Source organism: Heptranchias perlo, chromosome 18 (genome assembly GCF_035084215.1).
Source record: "Heptranchias perlo isolate sHepPer1 chromosome 18, sHepPer1.hap1, whole genome shotgun sequence".
NCBI classification, from domain to species: domain Eukaryota; kingdom Metazoa; phylum Chordata; class Chondrichthyes; order Hexanchiformes; family Hexanchidae; genus Heptranchias; species Heptranchias perlo.
In genome coordinates, this window is record NC_090342.1 from 6,877,247 (window position 1) to 6,902,199 (window position 24,953).

The 24,953-nt window shown below is 41.5% G+C and overlaps 1 protein-coding gene across 2 annotated transcripts in view; it reads left to right on the forward strand.

Moving 5' to 3' along the window:
- Nucleotides 1-1,299: 1,299 nt before the first annotated feature.
- The window catches only part of nap1l1 (nucleosome assembly protein 1-like 1), a 52,374-nt gene continuing 28,720 nt past the window's right edge, over nucleotides 1,300-24,953 (forward strand). The window contains exons 1-8 of one of the 2 annotated variants that reach the window (XM_067999296.1): nucleotides 1,300-1,370; nucleotides 10,213-10,250; nucleotides 14,806-14,897; nucleotides 16,903-17,005; nucleotides 19,204-19,345; nucleotides 21,418-21,498; nucleotides 22,769-22,897; nucleotides 23,370-23,441. In XM_067999296.1, the coding sequence (XP_067855397.1) occupies nucleotides 10,234-10,250; nucleotides 14,806-14,897; nucleotides 16,903-17,005; nucleotides 19,204-19,345; nucleotides 21,418-21,498; nucleotides 22,769-22,897; nucleotides 23,370-23,441 (636 nt within the window). In that variant the 5' untranslated portion in view covers nucleotides 1,300-1,370; nucleotides 10,213-10,233. Of the gene's footprint in view, nucleotides 1,371-10,212; nucleotides 10,251-14,805; nucleotides 14,898-16,902; nucleotides 17,006-19,203; nucleotides 19,346-21,417; nucleotides 21,499-22,768; nucleotides 22,898-23,369; nucleotides 23,442-24,953 lie in introns of those variants that run through there. The other variant, XM_067999295.1, reaches the window with a different exon arrangement.

A 24,953-nucleotide genomic window follows, 5' to 3' on the forward strand; every position in this document is an offset into this window, starting at 1 on the left:
AGTCATTAATATAGATTGTTCATATTAGAGTGTGGAACTTGCTACCACAAGTAGTTGAGGAGAAAGCATGGATGCATTTAAGGGGAAACTAGATATGTAAAAGAGGGAGAAAGGAATAGAAGGTTATGTTAATAGGGTGAGATGAAGTAGGGTGGGAGGTGGCTCATGTTGAGCATAAACACCAGCATGGCCCAGTTGGGCCAAATGGCCTGTTCCTGTGCTGTACATTCTATGTAAATAAAAATTACAACAGGTTACTTGTGAAAAGGGCAGGTTAACATTTTAGGCATAACATCCTTCCTCAGAATGGACCCAAAAGGTTAATCTGCCTTTTCTCTTATCAGGTGCTAACCGACCTGTTTCTAGTATTTAAAAAAAAATCAGATTTCCATCTTTTTATTTAAATTGTTTCTAAGTGAGACAGTTTAAGCACAGGGAGACTAATCGCAAACCTAATTAAGCTCAGGGGAGTGGCATTTGCCTTTCAGAGCGAGACATTAAAACAGGTTACAGTTAAACTTTTTGTTAAAGATGCAGGATGATGAGTGAGTTTTGACAGGTCTGGGAAAGCTATTTGGTTCCCTCGTGTATGGAAGATTAAGGGGTGATCTAATTGAGGTGTTTAAGATGATTAAAGGGTTTGATAGGGTAGATGGAGAGAAACTATTTCCTCTGGGGGGGGAGTCCAGAACAAGACGGCATAACCTTAAAATTAGAACTAGGCCGTTTGGGGGTGATGTCAGGAAGCACTTCTTCACACAAAGGGGAGTGGGAATCTGGAACTCTCTCCCCCAAAAATGCTGTGGACGCTGAGGGTCAATTGAAAATTCCAAAACTGAGATTGATCGATTCTTGTTAGGTGAGGAACCTAGGCGGGTGCATGGAGTTAAGATACAGATCAAGCCATGGTCTAATTGAATGGCCATGATGTGGAGATGCCGGTGATGGACTGGGGTGGACAAATGTAAGGAGTCGTACAACACCAGGTTATAGTCCAACAGCTATTGGACTGTTGGATAAGCTGTTGGACTATAACCTGGTGTTGTACCACTCCTTATAATTGAATGGCGGACACAGGCTGGATGGGGCTGAATGGCCTCCTCCTGTTCCTTTTTTTTTGTTTGATTGACAGCTGGATGCAGCCCCGCCCCGCCCCGCCCCCCCCCCCATCGCCAACCTTGGCTGAACGACGAGAGAGCGCGCGCGCGCGCGCGCACGCACCACGCACACGCGCGCGCGCGCGCGGGAGGCGGGGCGGGGCCGCGCGGCGCGGCGCGCGCTCCCTGTGTTGTTATAGCCGGCCAATCGGCGCGTTCTTCTTCCTTTACCGCCATCGGAGAGCAGCTCGCGCAGCAAGACCCGCGCCTCCGGTAAGAAGCGGGGCGGCTTCTCCCCCCCCCCCCCCACCCCAACCCCAGGGCCCCCTTAGGTGGGGTAAAAGAGGGCGACACCCTGATAACCCCCCACCCCTTCCCCAACATAACCCAACGCCCGGTCGAGCGAGCGAGTCAAAGCCGGGCGGCGGTGGCGGTGGTTTCCACCCGTGAGGAGAGAGTGTGTGTGGGGGGGGGGACCTGGTAGGGAGGGAGGGAGGGAGGGGGAGCGCCGCGCGGATTAACGGTCACTTGGCTTAGGCCCCAAGGCCTCGGTCCGTGCTCCGGGCCGCCCCCCATTTTTTTTTTTGGGGGGGGGGGGGAGACTGAGCTGCCATGGTCGCGACGGTTGCCATCGCTACCGTGACGGGAGGGGTGATGATGGAGGAGTAGTGGTGTGGGGGGGGGGGGAGCGTCACTGAGGCGGGGGCCTCAATTAATGGTCGGTCCCCCCCCCCCCCCCCCCATTACTCCTCACCGTGGTCGGGGGGGGGGGTGCGGATGTCTTTCCCTTCCCTCCCCTCCCCCGGGGCCTCGCGCTATCGCTTGTGTCGCACTTTATTTCTCCCCCAACCCCCAACATCATGGCACTGGTCGGCGCGCTACAACCCGCCCGCTCATTGTTGCAGTGCAGCCGCCTTCCATCGTGGCTGCGGCCCTGTGTCTGATTGACGGAGGCCCGAGCCGCGGATGAGGGTGTGTGTGTGTGGGGAAGAGATGGAGGTGGGGCCTGGGGCTTACTTAGCACGGGCCCCCATGGTGGCGGTGGTGGTGGTGAAGAAGGGGTTGGAGGGGAGGAGACCCGGAGCCGCAGCGCGGTATCTCTTTACTTCCTCCCCCCATCCGTCCCTCTTCCCCCTCCCAACAACACGTGGTGGAGGCTCCAGGAGGGAGAGCACGAGTAGCACCGGCGGGGCGAGAGGGAACGGGGAGACGTGCATGAGTCTCGCTAGTCTGTTTTAAACGTGTCCCTTTTGTTCTCGTTGCCATGTCGTGACTGCTGTTTGGAAATTTAAAACTCATACAGCCCATTGATACACGGCCAACCTATCCCCACAACCCGCAAATCGGCTTAAACCTCTGTTGCTCAGTGGGTTGGGACGTTTATACTTCTTCCTGTTGTGCGGAGGACTGACGTTTTGACTCGCATGACTATTTCAAAAGGGTTCCTAGAGTATTAAATACCGAAGAAAGTTACAAGTTGCCTTTCAGGGAGGCAAGAGGGAAAGCGAATCTAGTACAAAGCATTCAGGACCATTTCTGCTATATCTGAGTGGATGGTAGCCGATTGTATCTTCAGTTGAATGCATTTATGAATTGTTTTCAATACCCTGCTGAGAAACACACTCATTGCAACTTAGTTTGATTATAATCTTGTCATCTGCAACTGATTAATAAAGCAATAAAAACCTGTTTAATTAGCATACCCCAGTAGCTAATTTTTGACTAGTTGGGTGTAGTAGCACAGCTATAGTGTCCAAAAATCTAGAGGGTGAGGGTTTATAGATTTAGTAGATGTGTATGTTTAATATTTTGCATTGTGCATGTGATGGAAGGCTGTCTGCAGTTGATGTTTTTTGAAATATGTTTACTAGAAAGAAAAGTGGATCTGATTTTATCATCTAGTAATGAGATTGTTCTGTGAATAATTAGACTTTGTTAACCAGACAAGAATCATATGTAAAACATCTCCAGAACCAAGTAAATTGCTAATCAACTTAACTAAGGATTAGCTGCTTTTGGTCTTTTACTAGAACTTCATGTGAAAATTATTTTTTTGTATAAATGTTGACTTGTGTGTGCTTGAGTTAATAGGACACTTAGCGATTCAAAACCTACTCAAGTTTTGACTACATAATCAAGGCTGAAACTCCAATGTTGAGTGTTTTACTGTCAGGTTCCTTCAGTTGAGACCTTAAAACAGTGGTGCAACTGTCTGTTCTGGTGGCTTATGGCACATGTGAAGAATAGGAAGTTCTGACATCTTGGGCATCCTTTCTCATTCAACCAACACTGCCAAAAGCAGATTAACCCAGTGGTTCATCTCTCTAATGACTGTGGAATCTTGCTGTGTGCAAAATGGCTGCACTTCAAAGTGTTTCTTTGAGACAATAAGGTGCTATATAAATGCAAATCTCTCTTCCCTCTTGGGTGTCCTTGGTCTGTACTGTCTGTGTGGATTAGGTGATTTTGGAGCCTCTTGTTAATGTTGCTCTGGAGCCAACAGTGAAATAGGTGAGTAGCCCAAGGTGCCTTTCTCCCTGCAAAGTGTCAGACTGCTTGATACCCCCTGAGGATCTTTGTGGGGGGGAATTGCAGAGATGAAGCTGTTGCACTGTGTAATAAGTTCCCTTGCAGCATTTGTTTTAACTGGCACGTAAGAACCCTTACTCTAGGCATTAAAGGAAATGTTGCTCGAGGGGAAATAGGTTCAATGGTAGGTGCTGAACTTTTTCCTGAAAGACTAAGATGAGGCCCTAAAATTTCTCTTTCAGAAGACAAGTCCAAAATTGGCTTTGTGAACATTTTTGGGCTGGAAAAGAGCCCAAATGATATGCCCATTGGGCTTGATGCTGAGGTGAGCAGTGGTCAGCATCCTGCTTCATGCTAATCTTGGTGCTGCAGTGAAAATGGCAAGCTGGTATAGCCTTTGACTTGTGCGTATATGGACACTAAAATTGGCATCCAGGATTGAGAGATCTTCAGTGGCATGAAGCTGCCTGTGAATTTGCACAACTGTCTGTGGTTTTGAGGGATCATGAGCAATAAGTTTCTTGGCGTGAAAGTTTCTTCTCCCTCTCCTGAGTAATGTTTTGTGCAAATTGGAAATACTGCCCTGTCTGAGTTCACAACAAATTTTTTTCTGTTGTCTGATATTTGATGTTCAAATAGTTACCAAGGGAAATGTTTTTTTTCTGGGTTAATAGCCCAGACCGTAGTGGTGGGTTTGTACATATGGAGAATTGGAGATCCTGATTTCAGTGTGACTGGTCCACAATTAATTGAAAAGCACAGATTTCCCTTGGTGACTTTCTGAATTATTGTCAACTTGAGTTTTTATTTTTTTCTAATTTGATGCCATCTCTTAATGCTTTCCTTGTTTCTATTCATTGGCTTACTTTCTAATCTTGGGAAGAAAAACAATTTGAACATATTATTTTCCATCCCTTTCTTTGCAATGATGCTAGAAAAAGAAGCTAAGTGTTTGTCATTGGTCCTTTTGGATTTCTGAGGGCTGTTTTCTGCTGACTGATCTGTGTGGCTAACTGCAACTTGATTTTTGCTTGTATTCTTTTTGATGGTTGAAACTGTTCTGCCTGTTTTAGGGTAAGTGCTTTTGCTCTGTATGAAATTGTGGAACTTTTGGGCAGTTTTTTTTCCTGTGACTGTCCATTAGTGTTCACTCTAATATTTCAGTAAAGCATGTGACATTTTGTACGATGCCCATTTTTAACATAAGAAAATCCAGCAGGCTCCCTGATGGCTCCATCAGCTTATTGAGCGAGTGGCTGAGTAATACAGAAAGATCTCTAGTTCAATTCCTTGTCTATGCTGTGTTCACTGGTCTTGGCTGGTGTGCTGTAATCTATTGCCTCAATGTTCCTAGTTGGGGTTGGTGGGAGAGTGGGGAGGAAATTGGTCAGGAAATTTCTGCTCGTTCCCTGTCAGGAGCTCCTGCTGGAATGTATGTCGTTAACTGTCTTGGCTCAAACTAGAAAAAACGACTTCTGGAGCCTGCAAAACAACTGCTACAAGAAGTATTGGTGTCAATTGTATGATCAGTAGTGTTGGACATTTATTGCAAGGTATGTGGTGAACATTTTTTGTTAGTGATACTATGCAGTTCACATGCTGAAATGTTGTTACAACACCACTGTTGCTTGCAGTCACATCACTGATCAAAATGTCAGCTGGTTGGTCCTGCTCCCTAGTGATGGTGTCCAAGACTGGTGTCTGAGTATTATGCAGTCAAAATCTACCCTGGTAATCCAATGCAAGATACTAGTTCCAGTTTGTCAATTTTGGGCTGATTAATGTTATTTCTCAATTCCAGTGAGGAGTCAGTACCTTGGGAAGTGGGGGAAAAAGCTTAAGAAAATCTTGCAGTACAGTTCTAGGTTTGCCCATACAACCTTGGCTTGGGTTTGGAGAGCATATGACACTAGGGTGAAGAGGGAATATTTTGCAGTCACCGTTATGTATATCAAGTGTAATGGTACAGCACTGAAGTATATGTAAGCTTAAGTAATGTGACCACATCTGTTTGTTTTCCATTTTTTTCTCTTTCCCAAAGGCACTGTCTTATGTTTTGTAGGTGCTGGTATCCCTCTGCTGTGTTGTCATTAGGATTTCAGTGAAGTGTGAAATTTGCATACAGTCCTGTTGACTTGCAAACACCTTCTAGTGCAATTATAAATTTTTCCCTTTCAAATTTGGTTTGTCTGGAAAAGCATTTTGAGCTGTATAACACTTGTTTGAAGTACTGCTGATGGTAGTGGGGATAATTTGAGGTGATTAAATTTAACTCTTTCACTAGAAATGTATTGGCACAATGTTGAAGCATATTTGCTTAAGTGTAGTGTTCCCTTCCAGCATATTGGTACCAATGCACCAAAGCCAACTGACCAACATTGATTTAGTACCTCGCCCAATCACACTTTCCAGCAGAGGTCACTGGATTCCCGTTGGAGGATGAAATAAATGCACTTTGTTTCTGTCTGAGACTGGGGAGCTGAAATGTGACATTACTTTGTTGACTAATGCTCCCCTCTGTTGCCATGTTCACGAAGTTTGGTGGTGCAGCAGGGATTGCTAATGTTGAGAGAAATTGAGGTTCATTGGAGCACCCATGGGCTCAGCACCTGATGGGTTCCATCTTAACCCCCAGTGGCATGCTGAACCAATCTTTCCCCAGAACAAGAAACAGAACAAATTTGCCCTCCGTGGGCACAGTTTAGACAATTTAGCCCTGCAACAACAATTCCATTTATTTTGTTCAAGCCTATCTGGTCCAAAATTAGGGGCCATAAATATAATAGTCACTAATAAATCCAGTAGAGATGGAGAAACTTCTTTACCCAGAGGGTGGTTAGAATGAGGAACTTGCTACCACAAGGAGTAGGTGAGGCAAATAGCATAGATGCATTTAAGGGGAAGCTAGATAAGCACATGAGGGAGAATGGACTAGTAGGGTAATCCAGATAGGGTTAGATGAAGTAGGGTGGGAGGAGGCTCATGTGGAGCATAAACAGCAGCATAGACCAGTTGGGCCAAATGGCCTGTTTCTGTGCTATCCATTCAATAAATTGGGGGAAAAAAGTTTCAGCACCCAATCTCAATTATACTATGATGGTGGTGAGTCCCAACATACTAAGTTCAACTGAAGATTTTTACATATTCGACAGTAGTGGAGTTAATCTTGTGTTTTTATTCCTTTCATTCTTTTGCTAAAGGTACTGATTTCTGTTGGGATATTCCCCCTCCTCCCTGTCACCCAGTACCTTACTGAAGTCACCATTTTTTCATGTGGCTGAAGTGAGTGTTGCTATCACTGTAGGGATAGCATAGTTGAAGCAGCTCTTGTTCACGTACACTTCCAGCAAGGCTTGCTGGGTAGCAATCAAATGTTAATCTTGGCTGACCTGTTTATACTTTCTCCCTCTTCCCCCTGCCCTAGTTTAGGGGAAACTGAAGTCATGTATATCCTGACTGCTTCACTGGCTGAAATCAGTTAGCTTAAAATAAATTGGGGTTATGTGTCGCCATCTTTCATTTTATTATAATTGATTTATCTCATGGAACACTGATAGGGTGTGAACTCTTTCGACACAAGGCCTTGAAGATCTTTCTTTGGTATTCGGTTTCAGCTCTTGTGGTAACTTAAATACTGTTTGTAAAATGGATGGCACTGCTTTTACTGGAAAAATCCCATATACACTGGACTGTTAGAGGATTAGTTGGAGAGCTGGCACAGGACGATCAAAAATATAGCTGCTTCTGAGCTGTAAAATTCTATGATTGATGGAACTTTCTAAGGGCTGGTGATTAGGTTGCTAATGGAAGTTTGAAGAAGGCTTAATTTGAAAAATTACTAAGGAGTAAGCTTGTCCTTCCATGGTTCGTAAAGGTCTCTGGGGGCAAATTGATGGGCGCGAGTTTTATTTGAAGTTTTCATGAATTCACTGTTTTGACTTTTGACTCTTTAATGCCACACTGGTAATTTGATGTGATCATACTTACATATAATTGTTTTGGCATTTGGAAGTAGTTTAACGAATTTCAGACAGATAGAAAAGGAAGAAAGCACCTTTCGTGACCTAGGGATGTCTTAAAGCATTTCACATCCAATTAAGTACTTTTGAAGTGTAGTCACTTGTAATGTAGGGAAACATGGCAGCCAATTTGCCACAAAGGTCCCACAAACAGTGAGAGAAGTGATGATGGTTGAGAGAAATAGCGGCCAGGGCACTGGGTGAATCCCCCTGCTCTTCGAATGGTGCCATGGGATCTTTTACGTCCACCAGAGAGGACAGCCGGGGCCTGGGTTTAACGTCTCATCCGGAAGACGGCATCTCTAATGTGCCTGATATAGCAGTCGAAGAAGGATATAAATTTCAAGTCTTATGGCATGAATCACCTTTTGCAAAGCCTTGTCCAGATCTGAGTGTTTCTCGAACCTCTGTTTGTAGAAACTATGGGATCCAAAGTGTTGAATGCAGCCATAATTTTGCTATCTTGGAAAATTTAACGTTAAAGATAGGTGATTTTAATGAGGGATGTAGGGAGGAGGAAGAATAAAATGGTATATCTAGAGCTTAGATTGAAGGAGGGAAGTTTAGGAGATGTTGACTAAGGACTAAGTTTTGGGGTGATAGGAGAATTGCCTATCATGAGCTTTTATTTTTCACTTCTGCAGAAGTGAGATGTTAGAACCTTCCCAGGTAAGGGAGTATTCAAGACTTACGCATTCAAGACAGTTGAACTGAAAATGGTTTTCGGCACAAGAAAGGAAACCGAGTGTTTTGGAGGATAGAATGAAGGGTTAAAGATATTAAACAAGGGAGAGATGTGAGGTGTTTGACTTGAGACACAAAGAAACTATTGAATGAAAAGAATTTTTATTGCCCAATTGAACAGCGTGGAGATGATGATTTAGAGACTTGGTAAGTTTAGGTTGGAGGTCATGTAACTTCAGAAATACATGATGGCAGATTCTGGCAGGTTAGAGACTTTGGAGATGTGCAATCAGTGACTCACCAATGTTCAAGGGGAAAATCCCAGAGTTGGGTAACCTAGGCAACCAGATCACTTGTGGGTGAAAAACTACTGGTAATCTTGGATTAAGCAGAACTTTCAAGGTAGTAAATAATTTAACTGTAGCTTCTATAACCTTTTTAGAGAAGTTGTGATGTAAGGGAATTGAGGTGATAATTAGAAGGGGAACACAATCTTTCAAGGAAAGATGAACTGGAAAGTGATTGAAGAGATGGGTTGGAACCGGGTAATTTCTAAGATACATATGTTGATGCTTAGAATAGCGTTATGGATTAGAGGTTGTCTTGGAATGCAGAAATGAGCGAATGTGACTCTTCTGTGGGGAGAAGGGAAGCGAGGAAATAATGAGTTGAGCTGAAATGATCACTTGGTGGTTCAGACTAATCGAGTTGCCAGGTGCAATAGAACGAAAGTTAGGATTGCAGTACTAGATTTGACAGAAGGCATAAATGAGGGATGAAATCTACTATGCCAGCTAGAATAACATCAGTTACTTAACTGACACAGATAGAAGTATGAATGTCCAAGCAGCATTTAGATAAAGAAAAGGCATCAGAAATGCTCAGACCATCTCTGTTGGCTGACCTTGCAGCCAAGCTTGATCAAGCAGCTTACTTGTGGTGCAGCACACTGATTCATTAATGCAATGGGCAACTGTTACTAAGTTTTTGCTAGTGGACAGTGAATTATTGAAGTACTGGTATAAATTGTGTCCAGCAAGGAGGGAATTGAGTGTCGGGAAGCAAGGTTGGGACTGTGAAATGAGAAGACTGGCAAAATGTTGAATAGAGATGGTTTTAAAATCTCTCACCTTGTGCCTGCACTAACCTCCTCCATTTTTTCCATCCTGCTTCAATTTTATTTTCCTCAGTTTTGCAATGTTTTTCTGCACATGAAGGTCAATTTAGAAGTGCAAGGGTTTTGATGCAGTAATGCAGGACTTGGTTTATTCATTGTACAATCCATTAATGCTCAGGCACTTGTGCAAACAATTTGAATAATCCAGTAATTTGAATTAAGCAGTTTAAACCAGTACAGGAATTTTAGTGCTATTTCAATTTGACTTAACAGATAATTTGAATTTTGCAATTTTGTTCTTCTGTAGTTTCTGCTTTCAGGCAGAGGTATGTTCCAAAAGAATGCAATTATAGTGCCCTCCAGTTGTAGATAATGTTACTGCAACAGTTGAGATTTTTGCTACTTAGCAAATGTCTCTCTTCCTGCTCACATGTGACACTACCCCACTTGTACTGTTATGTTTCATAGTTTTATACAGTAACCTTTAATTGGCTACCTGGCTTCATGCTGTTACTGCATAAAATTAGACTATCCTGTTATGTAGAACTATTACCTTTTTTAAGTATGTGGTGTTTAATGGGTGTTAAATATTCTAATTTGTAATTCTAGAGGTGGCTGTAGAAAAGCTGTTTTCAACTTAGCTACAGCTGGAAGTTCTGGAATTTGATTTCCTGGGAGAAATATGGTAGGTTTTTCAAATGTACATTAAAAGTACACTCTAGTTCTGTGATTTTGAACTACATTGAAACTTTTTTTCCCTTCTCAGGAATTTCTCATCTTTAAGAAGATGGCAGACCTTGACAAGTAAGTATCTGAGCAACAGAACACACTTAAGAATCTGTAATGTGGGGCCTTTAATTTTGTGGAGCTGATCATAGTTAATAGATGTATAAAAGAAGTGCAAGTTTGAGAATCCCACACAGGAAAGCAAATGTTAGATACTGTTTTCATGCTTGAGTGAAGTCCTTGGTTCAATGATTCAGCTTAAGTGAGCTATATAATTCCCAAGTGTCAGAAAAGTATCTGCCATGTACTGCAATAAATTTATCAGACTTTTCTACTATAATGTTTGAAACCTGCTTTGCTCGACTGAAGGATGTGGACTATATCTTTAACAAAAGTGCCGAAGTGCAATACTTTGGTCATGATGGGTGTTAGGAGTTCCATTATCGGCTAGTAATTATGTTCGAATAGATGGAAATTTTTGTACATCGCTTTAGGAAATGCAAATATGTTGTGATGTTAGAAATTGTATAATGCATCTACTGTGTCCTTTTTGCACTGTTCATGCAATTCTCTTCCTATAGGGAATCCTGAATAATTCCATGTTTTTTTGCTTACAGTTTTGAACTAAATGTTAAACATTTGGTCAATTACTCAGTTTGCATTCTGATGAAAAATGGCTAGGTTAGATCTGAATTTGCTAAAATCAGGCCTTGAGTTGTCAGTGCAAGTTGAATTTTGTTTCAAATTGTACACTGGCTCTTCAAATCCACCCACTGAAGGAGGTTTCTAGCATGAATGATTTTCTACTTATGGCAATTGGTACGTTCTAATTTTACTAATTGAGTTTCAAACAATTAAGACCTTAAAGCAACTCCAGGAATCCTTACTCCAAGTACATTTGGAAGTTTAATCTGTTGCAGAAGCCCTGTATTCCAATGTAAAGTTTGTGTTCCAGATTGCCACTTAATGCATTTCAGTCAGTAGCAATTTTATCCTGTTCATGAATCTAAATTCTAGCTCTAGATGTCGACATAGATCTTTGATAGCTACAGGTTGCAATTGTTAAACCTTCATCTGCATGTAAGGTTATGCCCTTGCTAGTTGGATGAAATTACCATGAGGATTGTACACCATTTTTTTTTTGCCTTGTTCAGATTACATGGTCGGGGAGCTTTGGGGGTCATGATGCTTGGTTACTACTGGACTCTATGGGACAGGCTCTGTGGACCAGCTGGTCTTTTCTTACCCATCTGTTTCGTATGTTCATAATGGATGTTTTGATGGTTTCACCTTTCTATGCCCAAAGCTTTGGAGTTCATTTTATTTCTTTTTCATCTGTTGGTGTCAGTAGATTTATACAACCACAAAGATTGCTCTTACCTTCTCTGCTTTAAATTAGTGCAGTTGTAGGCTCCCTTGAAGTTTTTAAAATTTGAATAATTTTTCTTGCACCTTGGTACTGGTCTACTTTGGAAGAACTGTTTTCATGTATCATCTTTGGCACTAGTGAGTGCACTTCTTGCTTTCAAGGTCTGTTGCAAGTATGGGTTTTTCCCAGTGATCAATATCTCCAATACTTGTGTTAGTCAGTTTCTCTGTTTTCTTCAACGTGAAGCCTGATACGAATGCGACAAAAAAGCATGGTGATACATCTTTGCTTGAAAGGATGTCCTGCTGAGCTATGCCCAAGTTTCCTGCTGTCGAGTACAGACCCTGCTAGATCTAATTGAAACATGCCTCTAGGTCTGAATTAGAGGAGAAGAGAAAGGGATCTTCAGACCCTGAAAATGCTTAACTTCAGGACTCTACTCCTGCTGTTGTGCCAGCTGATTGCAGAATTAGGAAAGTGACAATCATTGTTTGATCGAGTTCTAGTTTCTTTATACAGAGAATGTGGAGACCTGGAAATGTATCGCCATTCCTTCATCGTTGCTGGGTCAAAATCCTGGAACTCCCTTCCTAACAGCACTGTGGGAGAACCTTCACACGGACTGCAGCGGTTCATGAAGGTGGCTCACCACCACCTTCTCAAGGGCAATTAGGGATGGGCAATAAATGCTGGCCTTGCCAGCGATGCCCACATCCCATGAATAATTTTTTTTTAAAAAGGTGACATTTATTGGAATCTTGGTGGTCTTGTTGATGGCACCTCCATGATTGTATTAAGTAGGGAACTCCAGCTTTTAACATGGCGATGTATGGCCAAGTCAGGATGTTGTGTGACTTGGAGGGTATTGCTGTTGACTGTTATTAGCCCAGTTGATGCTGGGAAGTCCTGAGATTAGCAGGAACTGATAGTTGATCCTTTTATTGATGGTCCATCAATGCAAGAGAAGGAAATGGATGGAACTGTGGCCCCTTGGAGTTTTTCTTCTATCAACACCAATGTTGCTGGACCTGTGGGACTGACTTCTTTCTACAGTATATGTTTTAAACAAAAGTGCAGAGCAAGCTTGCTATCCTCTCAGAGGAATATGCTCCATGGGCATATCAATGGGGGAAGGGAACTTCAGCTTTTTTGCAGGGTAAAATTAGATTTCTAGCTCAGAAGCCATCTCCGAGAGGTCTAACTTCAGAAGAAATTCCATTTTAGCAATGAAAGTTAAGCACCCAAGTTTCAATTCTTTTCCTCCTTGACTAAGGTCGTGGGTAAAAATCTCTCGACTGTCGAGCTGAAGAATTGTCTTCATTCTGCCCCATGATTTTCCAGACGTACATTCGAAATGCAGGATATATCCAAGTCGAAGCTGAGATTTTTGCCTTGTATTGCAGATATCTTATTATTGAAATCCATAGAATTTGGCAGAATGTAGGAAATGTGAGTATTTGTGGTAGGTGTAATGTCAATTGTGGGGGGGGGGGGATGCGGTGGTGGTGAGAGATGAGGGTTTGGACAAGATGGTCAAGTCCCATGAAAGGCAGTGCTTGGACCTCTATTTCTAATTTACACGTTGATGACCAGGGTACCAAAGCTATTTGCTCCTGTCTTTTTTTTAAAAAAAAAAGTGGAGATGGTGGATATTGTAAAAGATGTACAGAAGGATTGATTGGGCAGACACATTGCAAATAACATTCTGTACTGTTTAAATGTAGAGCGTTAAACATGGGTTTAAATGTAGGGCATGTGAGCATATAATGAACGGAACAGAATAAGCACAGGGAGACTGAGATTTCTAGTAGTAACAAACTGGTCATTTGCCATGTTAATGGTGAAGCAATTTAAAAGCTAGTAGAATCCTAAGGTATGTGGCCAGAACAGTAGAGGGAAAAAACATGTCCTGTAGTTATGCTAGAGCTTAATCTACTACCCAGACTACACTTTGTATCATGTTAAGTTGTGGTTGCTGCACCACAAAAAAACCAACTTGCATTAGATTAACTACTGAAAAGAGCAGCAGGGCTGATCCCAACTGTAAAAGGGATGAACTATAAAGATTAAATAAGCTTAAGTTTTGTAGTCTAGAAAGACATTTAAAGGTGTTAACTTCAAATAGTATATATAATATGAAGATGAAGTAAACTTGTTACTTGGAGCACGAAATGGAAATTAATTTCAGGGGAACTATAATAAAAACCGGCTTGGAATATTCTACCAAGGAAGGTAATAAGATTGGGGTTATTCAAGTTATAGTTAGATGATGTGAACTAATGTATTGGAGGGATGAGCTTTGGGGCAAATTGTGGGAGCACCTTCACCCCATGGACTGCAGCGGTTCAAGAAGGCCCACTATCACTGCCTCAAGGGCAACTGGGCATAGGCAATAAATGCTGGCCTTGCCAACACTACCTGCATCCAGAGTGATTTTTAAAAAATATTTTAATGACCTTTCTGAACTCTTGTCTTCAGCTCTACAAGTGAAGGTTAAGCGGTTGGATAGTTGGGCAGACTGCAGATGAAGGTAGCTTTTTGCCAAGTACAGAGGGTTAAGTTTATACTGAGCATCAATCTGTGAGGTTGTGATCCATCCTCTACTGTTAGAAACAATGTACAGACGTAAATGTCCAAATATCAGTGTTGTAACAATGCATGGGCCAAAGCAGTAGGTTTGGGGCTTGCATGTTTGAGGCAATCTGCTTAAATGGAGGAGTGTTAAAGATTTTGGTGTGGAGATGCACAGGAATGCCTATTGTTTGCCCCTGACTACTGTTTTGGCCTGTAGATGGCTGTTGCAGTGTGTGGAGGTCTAATTGGTACTCTGGGATTCGCTGGAGACCAGAATTAGCAAGCGCAATGCACTGGTCTGCATTAACTGTCTTCGCGCGCGTCTATCCTTTTGGGCTAAATGAGTGTTTATGCCACGATTAGCGGTGTGGAACACAGGATAATAGGAATGGAAACAGTAAGGAGTGAAGGGAAAAAAAACCTCCTTCACCTCCATGAGACTTCCTGCTGCTAAACTCCAGTGGGAAGGCTGTATACTGTGCCTTATGGGTCCTTTTGAATTTCAGATGAATGATGCTCTTCGGACTGACTGGGAATTGAGGGCAATTTTGGTCAGTTTTCCATAGGAAGGGAAAACTCTTGGTTTTACTTTATCCACCTCAATAGCAATTAAATTAAAAGTACTGAGATGTTTTTGTGCAGAGCAGAAAATGTTGCTTTTATTCATGCTTGTAACCTCATCTCTTATAGCAAAGAGCAGACTGAATGTGATCAGAAAGAAGATATGGAGGATGTGGAGGATATTGAGGAGGAGGAAGCTTCTGAAGATGTAGATAGCAAAGGTAAACTCAAATGTGCAAAAGTATAGAATCATCGAATGACAGTGCTTTTGCCAGCTCTTTGAAAGAGCTATCCAATTAGTCTTAGTTCCACTCCCCCTGCCCTTTTCCCATAGCCCTGCACATTTTTCCCTTTCAAGTATTTATCCAGTTCCCTTTTGAAAGTTGTTATTGAATCTGCTTCCACCACCCTTTCAGGCAGTGCATTCCAGATCGTCATAAGTCGCTGCATAAAAACATTCCTCCTCATCTCTCCTCTCGTTCTTTTGCCAAATATATATATGTCTGAATTCACCAAACAGTTAAGATTTATCAACCGAGAATGCTGGAAAGACACAGCACATCAGGAAAAAGGGGAGTGTCAAAAGATAATAGGAAGTGGTTAAAAGGACTGGAAAATTGATCTTTGTTAGACAGGATTAGAACTTGAAAAATGCAAATGAAGCAGCCCAAGACAGTGGAGTGGGCAAATGGGTTCATACCACTGGCACGGACAGTTGCCAGCGTTGAGCTGACAAGTCTCTGCCTCCCCTTCACGTAGTCCATCTTCAACTCTTTCCTTTGTGACTTCTTTCCACTGATACTTATTAGAAGTCTGCCCACTACCACAAGTGCCTTGTGCTTTTCCCCCATTCTGCTTCCTGTAAGGATTCCATCCTATTCTCTCTTGCTCTATTGGCTCCATTTTCACATCAGCGCTTCTGAAATGTCTTCCTTTTTCTTTAGCTGAAGTTTCAACTTTATGGTGGTCAACAGATGCCGTATTCATGTCTGCCCCATTTCCTGAGCCTCAATGAGAGGGTCCCCATTGTCCTCCCCTTCCACCCCAGCAGCATCTGCATTTTCCAGGTGGTGGTCATCTGTCGTTTCCACCACCTACAACAGGGTCCTCTGACATAGCACATTTTCCCCCTCCCTGTCTTGTGGTCCATCTGTGATACCCTTGTTCGTTCTTCAACCATCCTTCCAGGTATCCTACCCTGGCACCTTCCTATGCAACTGCAGGTAATGTTTCTGGCCATTTACTTCTTCCTACACCATTGTCTTGGACCCCAAAACAATCCTTCCATGTGTACTTCCTTGAATTTAGTACACTGTATTTGCTGCTCACAGTGCAGTCTCATCTACATTGCAGACCAAATCAAATGCAGTTCAGGTGGCAAGTGTAACCCCCCCCCAAAAAAAAAGTTTGCTGCTTTAGTTTCCCTTCCCGTCTTTGTCATCAGAACAGTGTAAAAGACCAATCAGCACATGCTTCATGTGTGTCATCTTTCTGCTGGGCACTCTGCAGCCCTCTGGTCTGAACAATGTTTTCAGTAACTGAAGACCATAGCTATACCCTCCATTTTCTTTGCAGCAAGGGTGATTGTGATGTGGGGGGCATGTAGAAAGGAGACTCTTTCACTGCAGCAACTTGCCAAGGCTCCTTCGACAGCACCTCCCAAACCCACGACCTCTACCACCTAGAACGACAAGGGCAGCAGGCACATGGGAACAACACCACCTGCACGTTCCCCTCCAAGTCACACACCATCCCGACTTGGAAATATATCGCTGTTCCTTCATCGTCACTGGGTCAAAATCCTGGAACTCCCTTCCTAACAGCACTGTGGGAGAACCTTCACCACACGGACTGCAGCGGTTCGAGGCGGCTCACCACCACCTTCTCTAGGGCAATCAGAGATGGGCAATAAATGCTGGCGTTGCCAGTGACGCCCACATCCCATGAATGAATTTTTTTTTAAAAAAGGCACAGCACTGGTGGGGGTTTAAGCTCATGATGTAGATCAGTTTTTCCTCTTATGACTGGTGGATCCATTGTGCTTTACTTGCATTTTCTTTTTTTTTTACACGTTTCCTTAATATATCTCATTTTTGCATAGACCTCACCTGTGTCTCTTCACGTTTATACATTCTCTTGTCCTTGTATATGTCTTGTCTGTTTTAGTCATTTGTTATTTGTCATAAGATAACTCTTGTTCATTTTTCCCACTCCCGATGATTGCAGCTCGACAGCTCACAGTTCAGATGATGCAGAACCCGCGGATTTTGGCGGCGCTACAGGAGCGACTTGATGGGCTTGTAGGAAACCCATCTGGTTATATAGAAAGGTAAAGACTATTAACTTTGCACCTCATTGCCACAGCTCCAGACTACTGCACATTAATTGTATCGCTTGATTAGCTGTGACAGATGCATTACTTCAGTTAGTATTGGAGAGGAAAGAAAGTTTGTGATTGAGTGCTGCATAGTATTGCAGTGCTCTTAAGAATCCAGCTAACAACTAGCAAAAGCTTACCAATGAGGTGTAGCTGAATTTGGATGCCAGTCAAGGCTGGGATTCAGACTTGCCACACTAGGATTTGAATTGAATACAGTTCTGCTGGAACCACTGTACTTTTGTACGATTTGTTTTCATAACGGCTCATCTTGATTCAAACTTTCTAACTGTGCAAGTGGCAGCAGTAGGTTGCTCCAGTTTTTAGTGGGTGGCCATACAAAGCAAGTTGGCTCCTGTGGTTAGTTACACAAATAGCAGCAATTGCCAATCTGAATTTTTAGTCTTTGCTTTGTCTTATTGTTTAGTACCAATGTTTTGGAACCTAGTTGAGTATATGGCTCACCACCACCTTCTCGAGAGCAATTAGGGATGGGCAATAAATGCTGGCCTCGCCAGTGACACCCACATCCCATGAACGAATTTTTAAAAAAAGCCTACTGACTGGGAATTAAGTGCTCCACAAAAGTGTAAATTTGCTGATAATACACTTGTAGTGAATGGAATTATGCACAATAGTAAATACATTTGTTTCATGCTGCAGCTTTCATCTTGAGTTTCATGTACGTTCTGGTGACCATCAACTTGCTCAGCCATGTGTTAGTGGTGAGAAATGGGTAGCTCTACCAAGTTGCATGTGGCTTTGTCTTTGGCTGGAGCTCGATTGTTTGTGGCACTTAGTTTATACCCAGTTCTTTAATAGGCAAAGTAGATGCTTAAACACTTCCTGTTTTTTGTTGCTTAAACTGTTGGGTATGTTGAAATATAGGTCTAATGTTTTGACGCTGAAAGTTACTTGATCACAACTTCATGTCCTTTCCTCTTCACCGTGCTAGTTGCATAATCTTGACATTTCTCAAGTGTTTCACGGCAATGCGGTTTTAAAATTTAAATTGCATGCTTATTTGCTTTAGCAAGTGCCATTGTGAATTGCCATCTTCGTTGCCCTTTTCAGTTTTTTTTCAATGCAGTTTTGTGTTTAAGAAAGAAAATTTGGTTATCTGCATAGATTATATTTTCAGAAGAAAATTCCTTGGAGTGGTAATGGTATTGAATTTTTGGGCCATCTTCCACAACATCAGTAGGTGACAGCACCCATTAAATATCCTGAATCGTGTTATCACAACAATTGTACTTGATTGTAATTGAGGGGAATTGGTCTTAGTTCCTATTTGCTAGCCAAGCAATCCTCAATGTGTGGATATCAAATAGAGGATAACAGTCAGCTCAACTATTGTGGCCCATCAATACTCATGAATGAAGAATGGCAGTTTGGGGAATGTGATAAAGGCTGCTGGCGTGCGAAAGATCCTCCTGCAGATGTCATTTTGTTGTGGGGAGGGCAGGGGGTGGAAAGAGGGGAAGAATTTCTACTGAGCGAGTTAGCTGTTTATATCATGTGGTTCATACTTGTAGAGAGCTTCATATTATTTGTAGAGAGCACCATCTGATCATTGTAATTGTATAAAGCTTTCACCATTGCAAAGACTTTCCTGATCGTCATCCATGTGTTCTGAGATTTGTATTGAGCTAACAAGCTGTTCAGAAGATCCAATAGCCAGCTGGATAAGACACAGATAACCAAAGCAGCAGCACAATGAAAAATGGCTAATTATTCCACACTTCCTGTTCTGTACACGTGCGACAAGGTATACAATTGATGAAGATCTGATGGCTGGCTTTATAAACTAAGTTGTCCTGAGCATCTTAGTTATGTTACACCCTGCACCTCGTTTTGTCCTTATTCACGGTCCCAGGTGAATGATTGTCTATTAGTTACGTTGCAAAGCTGTAATAGTCAGCAGAGAATGATGAAACTGGAGCTTGTTTTCTTCAATGGCCATGGTGATTGGAAATGCAAAATTATGTCTCAATTGGGGTATTAAGACACCTGTTCAGAATACAATTCTGGCTTGTTTTTAAAAAAATAAAACTGCTGGAGGAGATGAGGCAAATGCTGGATTTGTGTTGTCTATGTTGGCTGGATACCAGGAGCAAGTTAATTTTGATTGGATTTATTCTGGTTTTCAGCTTGCCTAAAATTGTGAAGAAGCGTGTAAATGCTTTGAAGAACCTCCAGGTGAAATGTGCACATATAGAAGCCAAGTTCTATGAAGAAGTTCACGAATTGCAAAGAAAGTATGCTGCTCTCTATCAACCCCTTTTTGACAAGGTGAGATGTCATATTTGATGTGTGTGCCTTGTTATAGGAATTTTACATGGACTGCAGGGGGTTGGAGGTCCTGATTCCTGACTTAAATTCAGGATAATTGCTGCAATAACATTTTATGTGAAGTAATATTCTAAGAAACTGGACTACAGAAACATCATGAAATGGTAACTGGTTTTGACTTGATTCAGGCATCACTAGTGCTGACTCCTGGTAGGTTCCAAAAACTATGAAGAATGATTGCTGTTGATCAGCTGTTTTGGAAGGTACAACACTGTGCATTCTTTAAACTAGCAGTTATCCTGTGGCACTGCTCACTGGGTCAGGGAATATTGCAAAATTCTTTTGACACCTTAAGGCTGATTTTTTTGGCAATTCCAATCAAATTCTGTGGCATTAGAATGTAGATTCTGTCCTGGGTTTGGGAACTTTTCTATCCCGATTTTATAATTTTAAAATGCTTTTAAAAGCAATGCTAAATTTGTGGCTTTTAAGAGGAATTGTTTTAAACATTGCTTAGTTTGAATCCCTTGTAATACCTGCCACTGCACATCTAGACTAGTTGGTTGTTAGTGGCAATGAAGCATAAAATAGTATGTAACCAAAAACTAGTGGTTGGAATCTGAAGTTTCAATCGGTACCAATTTCCTAATCATTGTTGATTTGCAGTTTAACTCCATGTATCATTCATTTCAACCATCATCAATTGGTCGTCTCACCCTAAAAATTATCTCTGACCATATCCAAGTTAACATGCTCAAGTACAATGAAATAAGCACTTGGGACTTTGGTTAATGTTGATTAAATTTATTCTTCATGTATATTAGATTTATAATAAACCCAGAATGATACTTGTGTAATGTTTACACTATAGTAACATTTAAAAATCATTTCAGTTTTGAAGGCCTTGGATATTGCTTTCATTGTTGACTTAGTTATTTGCAAAGCTGGTAGGAAAGCCAAATTAATCATCTTGAGGTTGTAAGATTAATTATTGATGGAGCACTCCCAAGTTATTGAAGTTTTAGTATCTTTGCCACACTTGGTCTTGTAGTTCATTCAAATTTCTGCAAAACTTTAAGGTGCTAAACTGGACTCCATTTCTGCAAAGTTGATTAAGGACCTGAGATCAATGAAGTAACATAATATGCATGCATTTCACACCTGGCACACTTCAGCTGCAGGTGATTTGAAGTCAATTAGAAAGTGTGTTTTTGTTAAATTTCTTTCTACACTTGGAAAAAAATTGGTGCTTTTCTTTCATGGTTAAGTATGATGGCAATTTGCACACTTCATACCTGAAATGTGGCAGGCCTATCTCAAAACTGTGTGGTTCCTTGAGAGTTCATAATATATTACTAATATCTCTTATGTATTAAGGTTTCACTGGTTTCCTCTTCCTGCTTGCTGGTCTTGTAAATAACCAGGTGAACAGTTGGAGCAATAGACAGGACATTTATGCCTGTTGGTTCTTAAAGCCTACTTTTTCTAAGAGTGGCATTGTTTGTGTTGCATTGAATGGATAGGTAAAAACCTCAATCCCAGTGTTTACCAAAACTCCCAAGGGCTTGAAAACAAGTAGTTGGCTAATCTCTGGTGGAGAGAAGCTCAACTGATGGTAATTTGGGATCAAAAGAATTTTTATATGAAACAAGACAAGAATTGTGCCTTTTTAATTGGGTTTTCCATGGAAGCACATTGGTTTGACAAATATCATGATCTTTGTATAATTTTAACTTGCCATTGACACGTGTCAAAAGTGTCTCATTTATTTAATTAAATTATATTTAAGATTTTTAAATTTTAATTTGCTTAGGAAAACTATCTCTACATTGGTAGGCATTGAACAATAATGTAAGTAATTTGTGAAGAGTTTATTGTGCTGTTGTATTAACTGATCAGAAATTACTCTTGCAGATTGAAATGGGGAAATAATAGTTTGCAAGGTGTTGCCTTTGTCACTTGAAACAAACAATCTTAATTGAGTTGTTTCAGCTGCATAGACCCTTTGAAAAAGGGACCTGGGTTAAGGAATTCCCATTAAATAATGAAATGTCTGTCTGTCTTTCCCTCAGAGGAGTGATATTATCAATGCTATCTTTGAGCCCACAGAGGATGAATGCAAATGGCAAGGAGATGAAGAGGAGGAGTTGTCAGTAAGTATTCTAGATTCAAAATGCTAAGAGCTTTTTGCAGGTGTTGGAATCTGTATTAGATTTTAATTTGTTCTCTACAATGCATGGCTATTTGCTGTGTGAGCTAACCAGTATGATGGGTGCATTGGTGATTTACTGAGAATGACATTGTTTTCTTTGGAATAATGTAGATACATACTGTGAGTAACATCACTGTTTAGATTTGCTTCAGTAACCTCAGTCAGGAGGAGACTTTCATGCCATCACAGTAGATTCCAGTTAGAGTTCTGAACATGCCTAACTTGTAAAATACATATGTTCTGCCATCGTAATACCTTTTTGCTAAACGTAGGAATTTTGAATAGTTTAAAATGCTTACAGTGAAATCCAAATGAAGAATTTGACATTTATTTGCATTTTCTATATTATTCCTTTTCTTTAAATTTTTGGGGAGATGGTGACTCCATTAGAGGAACATAGGGATGCTGTCCCTCCAATAAATATGTGCACTGAGTTTAGGCAGTTCTCTCATCTCATCTCCATTGTCTTTCTCCCACCCAGCCTTATCTTGATCAAGTACAATATATTGGGCCAAAACATACAGTGCACCTAGTCAAGTTAACTCCATCTTGACTATCAGCTGTTCCAGCTTAAATGCTTTTGATCTTTCCCAGCGACCAACTGTCTGTGCTATCTTCCATTATTGGGTAACTGCAGTGTGAAGCTCGAAACTCGCTGCAAGAGCCCATTGTAACACACGTTTGCTGGAAGGAGATCTTGGCTACCAGGATGTTGTAGCTCAGTTTCTCTAGGCACAGAGGCACTGTGGGAGTCAGGATTGGCTCCACTTTCAGGTCAAAAAGAATCTGGCATTTCTGTACAGTGCTCTGTTTTTGCCCTGCCCCAGAAGCTAGCATTGTGGAGGGTGGTGCAGAGTTGTACTAGGATGAGCATTGATGGACTTGATTTGTTGCCTTTTGTCCTGTAACAGTGCACTGCCAGGCAGCTTTTGTCAATTAAATCTGATCCAGTCCATGTGTGCATTTCAGAAGGTGACACTGGAACGTGATCCGGACAAAGAACTTTTTTTTTCGCCCCCACTATTTTCTCTTTCACCTCCCTCCAAAAGTTGTGCCAATTGCTGTTTTATCCTTTGAGATCAGCATGGACCAGGGATTGAACCTGAGGTTTCCTTGTATGTACAGTTGAAGTACTATGCTGTTGGTGTTAGGCAAGTTTCATTTTGTTGTGCTTTAAGGTTTGGTTGTTTTAACTCTTCCATTCTTTACAGGATGAGATGAAAGAAAAGGTGAAAGTAGAGGAGGAAAAAAAAGATGAAGAAAAGGAAGCACCAAAGGGAATTCCAGAGTTTTGGCTGACAGTCTTCAAGAATGTTGATTTGCTTAGTGACATGGTACAGGTAGGCTTGTGTAAATTGAGAATGAAATACAGCAACACTGAAGTTTCAGACCCACGTAATGTATTTTGTGTTTCTATGTATGATTTGAATACTATGCCAGCAGAGGGCAGCAAATTCTTGAGTTGATACTTCTTTTTATATAATAGATTAACTTACCTGTTGACTTCCCTGTTCAACAACTTCGATAAGTTAACAGTGGTCCAAAATTTGGTTTTTAATGTATATTGGTTATATAGGTGAGAAACAATTGAGAGTCAAGATTTGTGGATTTTCCATCTTTGTTTTAATTTTGTCTTGAATTGATCTTGTTGCTAGAAATGGGTAAAACCGTGGGAGTGCAGGGATAGCTGAAGGGGTTTCCTACTTTTTGTTTTGGGGTGGGGGGGGGTGAACTGCAGAACCTTATTAGTTTAGAGATTGATCACAAGTCAGATGCTACATCTGTAAGCTTTAAAAATATTGATTTTTATAGGAGCATGATGAACCTATCTTAAAGCATTTAAAAGACTTGAAGGTGAAATTTTCAGATCCTGGACAGCCGATGGTAAGTCATTTGTATTACTTCAGGATATATATTGCCAAGCAGCTGGTTTTAGTGTTATGTCTTGAGTTGTGCATTGCTAGTCCTGTATGTCAGGTGATACAGGTTCAGAAATTTGAAAGGCAATGCTTAAAAAAAAAAGTGCATGGAGGGTTTGAGACCAGTTGGACAGTACATGCTACTTGAAATGAGAAAGGGTCTCCTGAATGTATCCACTCTGGCAGCTGAGCCATATAAATCAGGAAACAGAGGTTCAATCCCCAGTATGTAATCTCAACCGTGGCGACAGTCCAGCTGTTCTTGATTGTTGGTCAGTGATCCCTGCTGTAAGCGCACATGTTGAGTGACTGGTAAGGACAGGTTTGGGCAGCATAAATGCGGTTGTCAGCGTGCATATCCTACTGGTGCGACGCTGCATGGTGCAATATAGCTGGGCATTAAAGTTCAAGGCAGTCTCTGTTCATTTGCTGGCTTTCGGGAGGCCGTCAGTATCTATGAAAGCCGGCTTTCCACATTAAGGTGAGATTTGCCTTTGTCTTCTGTGGACTCTGCACCTGTGAACCTTCCACTCATTAAGATTCTTGGAGTTGATGGCCATCATATCTAAATCTTGGAATGGATGATCAATGCCTTGTAACCTTCAATAGCAAGACTTAATGGCTAGGAGCATTGTCTCAATAGATGTGCTTAGAAAATGTGGAGCAAAAGACCATTTGGCCAGTCAGTTCAACCCCTTCACAAACTGTGTGCATTCTAGGACCCTATTTAATCTTCTGAGAAAGCTCTGTACAATTATTTTTCAATCCACAAAAGTAATCAGTAAACCTCAAAGTTCTCCTATGTGTACCAGTGAGACCTTGCTAGAAGCCCTCTGCAGGAGATTCACCAGGCCCCAGCTGCACAGGAACCATTGTATCCTGTGGAGCATTTGATCATCTCAATTTATAATTGTCCCTATGGCTAGGTGGTATGCTTCTCAGATTGTACCCAGAGTCAGGGCACCTAATGATTTGCATAGAAACAGTTTACATAAATGTATACAAATCATTTGGTTCCTCTGAATTCAAGGCTCTTCAAAAATTAAGCAAAAATGTATCTAATCTTGTGCAGCTTTTTAAAGGAGATGGTTAATACAGCATAAACCTTTTTTCCTTTCTGGGAATATTTTCCTCCAGCGCTTCTTTGGAAATTTGAGCCTCTGTGTCCTCCAGTTACCATTTTTACATATGAAAAAAATTAAATTCTCCTTCCCTTCAACCCCCAACACCAAAAGCATGGGAGATCAACTATATAATAATGCTCCTGCCGGTAAACTTTACCCTCTGATTCATCATGAGCCACACCGCTGGAAATGTTTATTTTAAAATGTCAATGCAGTGGGATTGGTAGAATGCAGGTGCTGTCTTCTTTGGGTAGGTGAGGTCTTCCAAAACTGGTTACCTTATATTCCTTGGATGCATTCTTCACGTGCCAGAATCTCTCCCAACTTGTGAAGCTCTGTTGAAGATGTAGTAA